The sequence below is a fragment of the Ovis canadensis genome, chromosome 6, assembly GCF_042477335.2.
Source record: "Ovis canadensis isolate MfBH-ARS-UI-01 breed Bighorn chromosome 6, ARS-UI_OviCan_v2, whole genome shotgun sequence".
Lineage (NCBI taxonomy): Eukaryota > Metazoa > Chordata > Mammalia > Artiodactyla > Bovidae > Ovis > Ovis canadensis.
The window spans coordinates 56,063,397-56,077,032 of record NC_091250.1 but is presented as its reverse complement, the minus strand read 5'-3'; the positions used below and the strand labels follow the sequence as shown (position 1 = coordinate 56,077,032).

The following is a 13,636-nucleotide window of genomic DNA, read 5'->3' as shown; positions in this document are numbered from 1 at the left end:
AACTTTAATCGAATTTCAGATCATAAGGTATCTGGTTAATTTTAGGAAAAGTTAATTTTTTCAAAATGAAAGTTCAAATGATACTCCAAAGTGGCTTGAAAAATAATGAAAAAGTTTGTTTTGTTTCAGTGTTTCTGAAAATACTTAAAACTACAAAATAAACCAAATAGAGACTTCATGAAACGCCACTGAGAATCCTTCAAGGTCAAAGATGTTCAAGGAAAAAAACCATAAATATACATACATATATCTCACATGTATGTATAAATCCTAAACACACACACATATAAATGAATAAATATGTTATTGATGAAAAAACTATTAATGTTTAAATGATAATTTTAAATTATCTCTTCATCTTAACAAACATTTAAATTATATTAATGCTTAGTTTCAATGGATGAATTAAAAATTAATTTGTCAAGTACTCACTAGTAGTTAGGTAGTCACAGGTAGTCACAAAAGAGATCAAAAAATAAATATTTTCAGAGTATTTTTATATACTGAGATAGATTATGAACTTATGAACTTTGTTATAAACGTAACCAAATGTTTACCTTATCTTTATTTCCTTCCCAAAACTAGCTTTAAGTAGTGACTTTACATTTATTTTGAATCCCACAAAAACATTCCTTTATTGTAATATTGTTCATGGAAAAAATTTTTATAAGTAAATTAGATATATCTGTATTTAACTTTAATTATAAGTGTAGCTTCTATTTACTGATAACTTAGAAGTTAACAAGTCATTTTTTTATGTACAATTATACTGAATTTTTATACTAGGGCCCAGTGGATCTGAGTATGTGCTATACCCAAAGCGAACTTCATATCTCACTATTTTAAATAAAATTTTTATTTTTACCTAAAGTGCCTCTTAAAACAGACAAGGAAACTTTTAAAATAATTGTTGCTACTTTTAATAGAGCCATTATTTGGCCTTAGAAATGCAAAGCTACTAAACTTGAATTATCAAGACATATGGAGATATATAATTCATATTTCAAGTTACAAATTGTGTATTTTATCCTAATTATTTCAGACAGAGGCTTCTGTCTTTTGTACATATACACATAGGCCTAAAATAATAATGGTTCTCAAGTAATATATATCAATCCATAAGATTTTGTGTCTGAAATAAAAAAAAAAATTTTAAATTCTGAAGTTCACATTTGATCTTCTTGGAAAAACAACAATTGATGTTAAATGACATGCTATGATAAAGTAATTCTTACTTTCATTTATCCTTAAATGCTTTTTCCAGCAAAAAGAATATTTAGAAAGCTACTATAAAATAATGAAATAAATATTCACCACAAGTGTTAAATATCAGAAAGCAAATCTTTATAACATTAAGAACTTTAAATATTTCTTCCAATGCCATTAACGACACACATAGCAACATTATGGGAACTAAAATAATTATCAGCAAAACTTTGTTTTATAATGCCCCATTAATGCAAATAAAACCACCACTTTTCCTCCCATAAGCAAATAAAACAAACTAGATGAACAATAAGGAAAAACATACATCTCTAAGTACCAAAGCAATGGTTATCAAGGAAGTAAATGTGTCAGGAAGTAAGTCTGTTTTTGAACTTTATCACAAATTAGTACTAATTATGCAAAAATTCGATAATTTCTAATTTTAAATTAGTTTAAAAATCACTAATTCAACCTCTTGTTTTTGTAAATTTACAGAAATTAAAGACATGGTCCTTGAAATACAAGTATTATTAAAAATATAGTTATATCGTCATAAATTTGGAATTGAAAATACTCACAGTCTCTCCAGTTCTTTAAGATCCTGGAATGCTCCCCTTTCAATGGTGGTAATCTTATTCTCCATAAGCTGACTGAAATGCAAAGTATAACAGGGGTCTTAATGTTAGCACTCATTATCTGAAAAAGTTTCAATTTAGCAACTGAACACTTGTCCATTTACAAAGTTAAATACTGCTCTGGTTTGAGATTCAATACAAAATCTAACAATGATATATATGAAAAGAGTCAGGGACGGAAAATAGTATCCTCATCACAAAACTTTCATCAAAAATACTAATTCAGTTTCTCACAAAATTTAGTCAGAATCCTGAACCTTAAACTACAGTATATCTTGAGGAGTAACCCATGATACTACAATTTTCATGGCTGGTTTTCAAGTGAGTTCTTTACTGAAAGAATCAACATACAACAATTCATCACATATAGACTTCAATTCACTGATGGATATATGTCAGAAATGGGAAGAATTCATCAAGGGAAAAATGTTTTTTTTTTAAAAACAAACAGTGAACACACAATGATCAAAAGAATATGTTCACTGCAATATAAATATTAAATTTAATTAAAAATTTGTAAGAAAAAAAGTTTTACATTACACTGAATCTCAAATGATGGTTCACTCACAACTTAACACCCAAAGAAGTAATCACATTGCAACAATTTTATAAAAGCTGCAAAGTTAATAGATATAAGAGACAATTCAAAATATTACCAATTCAAAATATTTTAGTGTGAAGCATTTCCCACTAAAAACTCTGCAAAACCTGGATTGTTTTATTTTAATGTTAGAAAATATTTATATGTGTTGATTGCTAGAAAAGTCTGAACATTTTTATATTAGCAATAATAAAATGCAGACCCACTTAAATTCTTTCTAGTTAATCTCAAATCCTAAAAGTATATCAAATGTCTCACATTACTCATATTGTGAAAGCAATTATGCTACATTTTTATATTCGTAAGCACTTAGGGTTGTTACAGCAAATATTTGAGGTCATTTCCATAATACTATTTTATGGCCTGTACCTAAACTGAAAAGTCTACATTTTTATTAAAAATTGTAGTACACTGATAAACAGAAAGGAAACCAAGGCCTGGTAAAATTTTATGTTTCTGTCATTGAGACAGTTTTTAAACCTGAGATCAGTAATGATTCAAAATCCACAACCTTAAAAAACATGATAATTCTCCAAAACACAGAAGAACATACTTACAGAACTCTTAGGTGTCGAAGACCAGCAAAATCTGTCTTGGTAATCCTTGTGATGTTATTTCCATTCAAATCCCTAAGAGACAACAAGTAAGAAAATGAAAGTTCCACTTAATTTCTATCACTATCTAGTTAAAGAAAAATATACACTAAATAAGAACTGAGAGATAAAAGATCAGTTCCAATTATTAGTTTGCAAAGTGAAAGAGAGGGAAGGAGAAGGAAGTCATCTGTGAAAGAAAAATTTTAAAATGATTCTTAACAAGTTTACAGAGTCTATGCTTACCCGAATATGACAAGAAAATGAAGTGATTCTGTTATCAAGAGTTCTCTTGTGTGTGTATGGGAGTGCTTTTCATTTTTGTTTTTATAAGGAGGTGTATATTAATTTCACAGATACTCTGCTATTTACTATAACTGTTATGAACACTCCCCAAAAGTTTCCTTCAGGAAGTTAAACGAACAATTTTCTAATATTATTCAGGGAGAAATTTTAAAAATTCAGACCCCTATCCTTAGGTGGCACCCTGGCTAACCTTCCTAAGGCAAAGAATAAAGTTAAAATGTCATCAAAAGAACTGCACTTCAAAGACTGGCATTTATAGGCATTTACCTTCCAACAATTCTGTTTGTATGAAAACTAAACTCTTCATTTGCAGCTCAGAAAACCCCGCTGCGAACTGTAAAGTGAAAACTACCAGCAAGGGCAATAATGGAAATAGTATTCAGACCCTGACATTTTGGTCCAGATTTCAGCACCACAGTTTCCTTGAGAGTCACAACCCCCTTTTCTGACATCTTAGGTCAAGATCTAAACTTGCCCTGGTTTCAATCATTTCAAGCAAAACCAGGCTTTGCTGCGGTTTGAATGTACTCCCCTTCAGGGAAGAAAACCTTACCTTGACTTTAAAACAGCATGTTTGGGGTCTACATTTAATGTGCTTATGTTGTCAATAATATAATTTTATAAGCCGCCACTGAGTAAACTATTTTCGAAAATTCTTTATAAATCCCTCACAGGGGTAAATTTTTTTCAAGTACCTAAAACTCAGTTGCTATATTTATTTTTTCCCCAAATGCATTTCCCTTTTGTTGAATAAGATGTGTTAGTGCTTAAACTTTAAAACATTCCGAATAGCATGAAATGACAAGCGCTAAGACAAGAGTTTTGCATTGCCTTCTCCCCAAACCATTTTCCGTGCTGAGCAAAGCACCATCGAATTGTTTGTTCCCTTTTCGAATTACCTGACATAATCTGAGTCCTAAAGCCCCCATCCCACACAAACTTGGTAGATCACATTTTTGACAAGACACCTTCGCTAGGGCCGCAACTTGCCCAGCGCTGCGGGCCTGGGAAGGAGGGAAGAAACCGAGTAGGGGTCGACTCACTGAGGCTCGGGATGGGGGAGCCATTTGCATGGGAAAGAAGTGGCTCGACTTTAAACTGAGAGAGAGGGAAATGGGTTGGATAAGATCGACTCGAAGCGCTGTGAGCCGCGCGGGTGGAGGCGTGCGAGTCCAAGCGGGTCCCCTCCGCGGCCCTCCACCCTCACAGCCTCGGGCGCAGAGGCCCGGGGAGCGCAACCTGGGAGCGTCGCCCAGGTCCTCCTCGCCCCGCCCGGCCCACGCGCAACAGCGAGGGAAGCGCGCCCCGGACGCCGGGGCAGCAGCCTCGACGTTGACAAAGAAAACGGCCTCCACGCTTCACTTCCCTGAACTCGGAAAGCGCCCCACAAGCAGCGCGTGGGCCGTCATCACCCATTCTGCTATTACTTCTTCATTAGGGACTCGCCGAGACAGGGAGGCGGGGATGTCTGCGGGCAGCAGAGCGCGAAGAAAGGAGAGGAAGGAAAAGAAGCTGCTGACACGCGCAGAGACGCAGAAACTGCCAGAAAGGTGGAAAGGGGGCACTGGGGCTCAGCAGGAAGGGCCGGAGGGGGCAGCCGAGGGCCGCGGGGTTACCAAAGCGGACAGACCCGCCTTGACCGCTCCTGGTTTGGACAGCCAGCCCCAACTTCGCTTAGTCGATGGGACGCGCGGTTGGCCTCTGGAGTCTCCCTGCCTCCGACACGTCCCTTGGGGCTCTCCGCCGCCGCCTCCTCCCTCGGGAAGTGGCAGGCGGGGGAAGAGTAGCTGGGAGCTGCACGCGGCCGCTATCCTGGGGCATCCTTCTTTACGTGGCCTGTGGAAGCGCCCCCGGGCGGGATCAGCCTCCCCAGACCCCATCTCCTCTCCCTCCGTCCCCAGGAGGGCGACACAAAGCCCAGGAGCAGAGGTTTCTCTCATTTGAGTACCCCCTTCCCCTCAACCCCCCTCATCGCGCCACCCCGCGGTGACAGAGAGCCGGAACTGAGCCCTGAACCGACCCGCGAGAGTTTCCAACCGCAAGGTGACTCAGTTTACGGAGTCCAAGGAACAAAGTCGCGTCTCCCTTGCCCCGGGCATACTCAACTCCTCTTCCCTCATCTCCCCGCCTCCCCAGCCTCAGAGAACCAGCCTGCAAAGGGCTGCGAGTGGCGGGACGAGAGCGGGAGGAAGGGACCAAGCGCAGTAGTCAGCGGGCCCGCCCCTCCTTGGGCAGCGCCCTCCCAGAGAGTTCAAGCCTAGGATGCGCGTTGAGGAAAGCTAGTGGGGGCTGCCCCAGGCACAAGTCCCTGTGCCTTGGGGTCCCTCCAGTCTACATACAGGGGCTGCGCGATCCCGATGGGAGGGAGGGCCAAGGGGGAGAATGAGCCCATACTCACAATCTCTCGGTGTTGCGGGGGATATTCCTGGGCACACTGCGCAACGCCAGCCCGTGACAGTCCACTGTGCTCCCGGAGCAGGAGCACTGCGCCGGACACGCTTGCGGCGCCACCTCGTTCAGGATCGCGAGCACTAACCCCAGAGACAGGGAGAGCGTCTGCCAGCCGACGCCGTGCATCTTCCCCCGCCGCCTCCTAGCTCGCCGGCCCCAGGGGTTTCTCTTTAGCTCGTTCCTCTGCTCCAACCGCGCGGTGCCTGAGGCCCAGTGCCTGGCTCGAGGCTAGCTACCCAGAGTGTCCAGATAACGTGTACAAAATAATATAGAAGTAATATTCAAGGCAGTAGAGCCGACACAGGTACACGCCTCTCAGCTCCCCTCGCCCTTCTCCTCCTGCAGGGCAGGCGCTCCTTGGGCAACTTTCGGTCCAGAAGATCAATTGGCCTGGCCAAAGCTACAGGGAGACCCCAGAGCAGCGAGGATCGGATCGCGCGTCGTCTGTCTGGCAAATATCAACTTGGCTGTAAGAGACCTGAAGCTTGCAACGGCTGATGAAGATCGTCAAGATGCAGGGGCCAGTTGTGCGTGGAACTGAGGTGATCCGATTCCACCGACCCCCTCTGCAAATCCAATTCCAGTGGGGACTGTAGAAGACAGAAAGAGGAGGCTCAGGAGGAATGGTGGCCTCGATCAAAGTGGGCTCTCCGAAACTAAAAGGCGCAGGAGCCCCGCGGGCCTGGAGCGAAGCACACTGGACGACTGGACATGGCGCGCGGGGGCGCACAGGGCTGGCGCGCAGCCTGGAGGGGGCGCGGAACCGCGCTGCGGGGCTCCTGGCGTGACTCACTCACGCGGCCTCCCCCTCTGGCCTGCAGCTCCTCCGCAGCCCCAGCCGGTCCCCGTCACATGCGCTTCGCTAAAGGATGTATGGGCAATTCCGCCTCCCGCCCGGCGTCCTTGGAGACGCTCTGCACGAGGGCCTTCCCCGAGGTCAAGCAGAAAACACAAAAGGGCAATCGAACCGCCACAGCAGGCAGGAACATCCACTAGTCACGACCACGGCAGAGGAAATCCAAGAGGCCAAGTTGAGGATGAGAGCTCCTGCTAAGACTGAGTAGGGAATGGCTGGCAGGCCGGCCAGAAAGAGTGTGGAAAGGCCAAGCTGGAGGTGTCCGCCTCCCAGGTCCTCCCGGGGTGTTCCGGAGGGCAGAGAGATGGCAGTTAGGTCGGTAGGATCTGCTAATCCGAGGAGACCCCTGGAGGCAGCTGAACTGCAGTCCTGTGTGCGTGCGTGTGTCAGCCCCTCGCGTCTCCCGGATACGCCGCGGCTCCGCAGCAGACACCTGATGGCAAAGGTGGAAGAAACAAGAGCAGCCTCCTGGAGGGGGGGCGGGGCGCAGCCCCTCGGTCTCCCCCCGACAGCCGCCCACAAGTGGGCCCTTCTTCTCAAAGTGCAGGAACTTTTCCCAGGTTTTGAATCCAGTCCCCACAGCTACGGTGGGAGTCCTCCCGCCGACGTCGCGACGCCGCCCGAATCCGGGAGCTGCACCTGACTTGGCGGCCGCAGTCTGGAGCAGCCCGTCTCCTTCCAGCACCTTCCCTTCTCCAGGTGGCTTTCCGCGCCCCTTTCTGGGGGAGGGAAGTGGGGAAGAGGGAAGGCGGCGGTAGGGAGCGGGGACTCGGTGGCTCTGTTGACTCCCGAGCTCCTGGCAAGTGTCTAAACAATAGGACGGACGCAGCACCCCTTGTCTAGCTCGGCTGCGGGAAGGTGGGTTGTTGTTGTAACTGGAGTTGTTGGCTCGGGCTGCCTGGCGCTCAGCGCAGCCGAACAAAAACCCGGCCCGCGCTTCTGGAGCTGGCCGCGGGCCCCCGGACGCTCCCTTTTCTCCTCAGCGCTCCCGCCTTGCCCGGAAAGCTCGGCAGATCCCGCCTGCGCCCGGGAGCCACGGCGCTCCCATCACTCGCCGCCGCTCCCTGCCGCCTTTTTTAACCACCGTCTGCGGCAGCAGCAGCCGCGGCCACCGCCACCAGCCTCCGCGGTCCGCGGACTCCCCAAATAAATAACCCCAAGTCAGAAGTTAAGCCGGGGCCGGCTTTATATACCCGGCGGAGCCCCCACCCCCCCTCGGCCCCGCCCCGCGCGGTCCGGCGCCGCCCACTGGCTGAGCGCGGGGATCCTGCACCTCGCCCGGCAGAGGTGAGGCCAGGGTTGCCAGCGCCGGGCGGAGGCGGCGGCGGGCGGCGCGTTCCCGCGCACTCCGGCTCGCCCCCTCGCTCTTAAGCCCTAGCAGAAGTTTGGCGATGGAAGGAGGATTCCCCCTCTCCGAGTTCTAGAGCCCCAGAGGTAACCCAGGCTCGAAGACAGTCGTTTGCAGTGGGTGGAGGACAAGAGGGCTGCTTTGAACGCTGCTCGTAAATAGCGCAGCCGATGCCTTGCTGCAGCTTTTGCCACGCGATCCTAAGAGGAACTGCTCAGTGTTTAAAGCACTGAGAGAGAAACAGAGACATTATGATTAAAATATATATATACCGAAATAAATCTGCCTTAGCTCACAGACACACACATGTTTATTTTTGGGTGCTTAAAAGTTCAGAGTTTTTGTAAGTTGGAAAATGGTGCTTGTGAACCTTTTCGCCAGCCTTCCCCATCTCCGAGCCACCCCCTTCCGTTTAACCCTTTCTTTGTAGTCACGCACTTAACACCGTGCTCAGTTGCCGTCTTGAGTACACACTTCGCTCACAAAACTCCAAGGGCTTCAATATATCTGTGAGATTTTACTCTCTCAGAAAAGGAGGGGAAAAAATAAATCCCTAGCAACGCACGTTGTAACCAGAAGGTTTCCTTTATTTCAGGGAGTTCTGGATATTTTTTCCCCACTGTTTTGGAAGAGAATTTCCTTGTTTCGTCTTGTCTTTTTAGTGTGATGTGTGTCTGGCAACTGCTACCACTCTCCCGCTTCCCACTCCGCCCCTTCGCCGCCCTAAGCAAAAACTGTCACCATTGGTTTGAGATGACATCTGAATGAGTCGACAATTTTGCTTGAATTTAAAACGACTCACCTCCTTCTTCTTGGTCCCAGTCCACCTTAGACCGCTTACACAGGAATCTGTGCAAGCCCCCAGCCTAATGCCAATCTCACACCCTTGAATGCGAGAGGACCCATTCAATTCATTTTTCTATTTCCTTCATCTAACAGTATACCCGACACACAGGAGGTCCCCTGAAAATTCATCAATTTCTTTAACACAAGAGTATCCTTAACTTGAAATTTAGCTTTTCTCCTACTTAGGTTTTCCAAAATATCTTTGCAAAATAGCTGCCTCTACCTATGTCATTTTGCTTGCCCTGAAAAACTTAAAGCCATTTTGAGGGCGTGGCCAAAGACAGGGTACCCATTAGATAACTGAATTGGAACCCTGGATTGGTCATTTTAATGCCACAAATTCATATTCATCTGTTCGTTTAAATATTTCAAAAGCATTTAACATTCATTAACTCATTTGTCCTTCTAGATTTTAGCATAAAGGTCTGTTATGTAACTTCCTTAAGAAGGAAAAAGTAAACACCATAGTCACATTTTTTTCTGCAAGGAAAATGAGATAAAGAATAAGTATGTATCATTGATGAAGGACTCTTCTGTGCCTCCCCGAACATGACCCCCAGGGAATTTTCTTTAGTCTGTACTAGTAAATTATATGGTTGAAATATGTTTACTCCCACACTAGTTAACTTAATTCCACAACTTTGATGCCCTGTCAGCAACAAGATATGAGTATTTATGTTCACTTTCACCCACCACACAGAATCATGGCTCTGTATTTTAATTGCAAAAATGTATCTTGCATTCCAAATATTCACAAGTAATGTTATTTATATCATTGCACAATGCAAGTCATAGGTATGAGTTCAAGTTTGATTCTTTTCCTGGCTCACTTTCCATTCTGTGTAAAACCAAAAAAAGAGCCAAAAATACCACTTATAGCAACATGCCTACAGAAATATATTTTTTAATTTGATGCAAATTTGAGTAAAAAGATACATCCAGTGGATTTCATCAAGGAAAAAAGGAAGGCTACAAGGAATTCCTGAGAGATATGGCATATTAATTTCTTTGTGTCATCAACTTTTTCAGGGAAAAGCGCAATTTATGCATGAGTAACCAGATTTTTATTCAAAAAAATATTAGTACTATTGCAGGATATTTTTGGAGGCTAGACTACATTGCTCCCAACTGAATTCTGAACTTCTCTTTGACTCTGTTACACCTATCCTGAAGAAAGCCTTCTGTGGTGCCTCTTCTTATCATATGAAGTCACCATAAGGCCTGACCTTGTTTAAACACAAGCAATGACAGATTTTCTTTTCCTGGGCTCCAAAATCACTGCAGTTAGTGACTGCAGCCATGAAATTAAAAGACACTGGCTTCTTGGAAGGAAAGTTATGACAAACCTAGACAGCATATTAAAAAGCAAAGACCATTTTGTCAACAAAAATGCATATAGTCAAAGTTGTGGTTTTTCCAGTAGTCATGTACAGATATGAGAGTTGGACCATAAAGAAGGCTGAATGCTGAAGAACTGATGCTTTCAAATAGTGGTGCTGGAGAAGACTCTTGAAAGTCCCTTGGACTGCAAGGAAATCAGATCAGTCAATCCTAAAGGAAATCAACCATGAATATTTGTTGGAAGGACTAATGCTGAAGTGGAAGTTCTAATACTTTGGCCACCTGACAACTCATTGGAAAGATTGAAGGCAAAAGGAGACAGAGTGGAAGAGGATGAGATGGTTAGATAGCATTACCGACTCAGTGGACATGAGTTTAAGCAAATTTCAGGAGATAGTGAAGGACAGAGAAGCCTGGCGCGCTTCAGTCAATGAGGTTGCAGAGTCAGACATGGCTTAATGACTGAACAACAACAGCAATCCACTAAAGTCAACATTCAAGTCCCCCATTACCTTGAAAAAAAAAAACAACCCCAGTTGCTAGCATGATTTAGAAAACAATTTAAACACTTAAACACTCATACAGTAAAAAAAAAAAAAAGACAAAAACGAAACAAAAACAAAAATAAGAAAACATCCTCTCAATTTACATTTTCTATGGAGAAAAATTTTGTGAAATTGGGATATATGGGGAAAAGGAATAATAAAGCAGAATTGATGCAAAATAAGTAAATATGAGTAAAACAGAGTTAGATAACAGCAATAGCATTGATTGAATTCATGACACAAAATAATTCTGTGGATTTAATGGTACTATTTTCCATTTTTGCATATTGTGTTCAGGTAAATTACATATTTTTTCTCATAATATTTTTGTATTAGAAATGTAAATGTCAAAAGTTAACAGCATGGAAATTAAGAATTAAAATTTGTTTCATGCCTCCTATGTTCCAAGCTATTTGATAGAGTTAAGAACCACAGTATAATTCTAAATGGTTGCGATTTTATTTGTGTTCAGAAAGTTTGTCTTCAGCCAGTTCTGATTACCTGGTGCAGATGAAACGAGAACTGAGTTCCCTGAACTCATACCTAAACAGGTTCTCCTATACCCAACCTAAAGAGTTCTAGAATTTCCACGGATCAAGGAATCTATAGTTCATCAGAAGCTGTCACTCTCATCCAGGAGATACTCACATCTCTCTGCTAAATCTGTTTGCATCATCTGTTCGGAGCAGGGAAGAACTAGGATCCATAGTTACCAGTGCCCAGTTACTAAAAGTGGGCCAGCTTTTGGAGCTAGTTTAAACTCTAGCTAGTTTTGGAGCTAGTTTAAACTCTGAGATGATTATCTAGGGCAGTGGTTTTCAGAGTGTGGTCTCTGGACTAACAGCATCAGAAACACCAAGGATTATATTAATAGTTACACAGTTTTAGGCCCCACCTCAGGGTAGAGTCAGAAACTCTGGGGGTAGATACCATAAACCTGAGTTCTAACAAGCCTTCAAGTGGTTTTGATACTCACTGAAGCTGGAGAATCACCAGTCTCTAGAACTTCTCCACGACTGCATCTGAGCCACCTAAGTTTGGAAAAGCAGGCAGCAATGAATGATAGGTAGCACCTGCTGAATTGGCTTCAGTGTCTCATTCCCTGGCATTTGACAAGTGTACATTCCTGATCACCTCTAGGGGGCACCAAAATGTTTTCTTGGACAGCCCCACAGAGGTAACAAGAATTTAGGCTCATTTTCCAAAGAAATGGCCTTGAGAAATTGAAAGAGCTTGCATCTCAGCAGGCTGCTCTAATTGTTATGTCTCAGCCAGGTACAAAATTCATTACATAAGGTTTTTTTTTTTTTTTTCCAGTTTAATATTGCATATATGTATGGGGATAAGAATGCTTACTTTTCATGATTACCATGAAGATAAGATGGTTTCAGTCAAACTAACAGCATAATACCCAGCATTGAGCTAGGTGCTTATTAAATAAAGGGCAGTATAATGATTTTCATCATTACTACCACTACTCAGCAGTGAACATTTCTAAAATATTTTGTATTGTTAGAATAGCTTTGATATTTCTATTAACTATTATAATGATCAAATAACTCCTAGTGCTAAGCCCTGGGAAACTCTGGGAAAGGTGTATTTTAAGAGTAGAGAAAAGATTGAGGACAAAAGAGAGAAGATGGTACCGTTAGTTTCATGATAATTATGCCCCATAATACTTTTTTTGAAGAGGTGAAGCTGGTTTTCCACTGTAATAATTTGTTACAAATTATGTTGTAATTTGGATATGTCACTGAGATTTTCTGGCCTTAGTTTTTCTCCATTATAAAAGGTTGAGATTAGACAAGTTGAACAACAAATCCTTCCCAGTTCTCAGTAGTAATGTAGCTATATTCATTAAGTAATGGTGGTTTAGTCACTAGGCCGTGTCCGACTCTTGTGACCCCATGGACTGTAGCCTGCCAGGCTCCTCTGTCCATGAGATGTGGCAGGCAAGAATACTGGAGTGGGTTGCCATTTCCTTCTCCAGGGGATCTTCCCTATCCAGGAATCGTACCTGGATTCTCTTGCATTGCAGGCAGATTCTTTACCGACTGAGCTATAAGGGAAAGTATTATTAAATAGTATCTGGTTCTAAACACTGGGCTCATCACTTTGTGATATCTCAGTTCCTTTACTTCTCAAGACAGTTTTCTGAGTTAGAAGCTATTTTTCTCTCTCATAGATAATTACAAAAACTGGGGCTCACAGATATTTGTTCAGTTTTTAGTAACTGGCAAAGTAGCAATCAGTATTCCAGTCTGACATCAAATTCTATTTTATAAACATCAAATAAACTGTTTCTCAAATTCTGTGATTTGAATGCTTTGTGTAAAGACTTTTTCTGTATACAATTAAGACAAAAGTGTATTTAGGAAGGCGAAGATAGAATAAAGAGACATTTGAATATTTAATGTGTAAGATATTCGGGCAAGAACAACCACAAAATACAAGGTTAAAGAAATAGTTAATACTCAATGAGGCAGGTTAAAAAACACACATTAACATTTAAAAGCCGGAGGGAAAATAACAAAAATTTTAATAGTTTTACAGAGTTAAAATAAATTTACAGGAAATTAACCACTGAGAAAAAGGAAATTCAGTTGCAAAAACAGTTTTAAATTGCCTAATCTTTTGACTTACTAAATCCAAAAATGCCTCCTGGATTTTTACAGAAGAAAAACATATTTCTGTGCTATTTGGGAAAGAGGGAGCAGGAACCCCTTATAACTTCTTCAGGCTCCTTCTGCTAATTCAGAAAGGTTGACAAGGTCACAGTATCAGGCTAATATTACAAAGATATTTGCTGTGGTGGTGATAGTTGCTCAGTTGTGCCTGACTCTTTGTGATCCTTGGACTGTAGCCTGCCAGGTTCCACTGTCCATGGAATTCTCCAGGCAAGGATACT

General features: G+C 42.8%; 1 protein-coding gene across 2 annotated transcripts in view; it reads right to left on the bottom strand.

Moving 5' to 3' along the window:
* SLIT2 (slit guidance ligand 2) overlaps window positions 1–6,701 on the bottom strand; it is a 403,235-nt gene extending 396,534 nt beyond the window's left edge. For both annotated transcript variants that reach the window (XM_069593771.1, XM_069593772.1), the window contains exons 1-3: window positions 5,740–6,701; window positions 3,000–3,071; window positions 1,785–1,856 (exon numbers count right to left, since the gene is read on the bottom strand). In XM_069593771.1, coding sequence (XP_069449872.1) covers window positions 1,785–1,856; window positions 3,000–3,071; window positions 5,740–5,918 — 323 coding nt within the window. In that variant the 5' untranslated portion in view covers window positions 5,919–6,701. The remainder of the gene's footprint in view (window positions 1–1,784; window positions 1,857–2,999; window positions 3,072–5,739) is intronic.
* Between the last annotated feature and the right edge of the window lie 6,935 nt (window positions 6,702–13,636).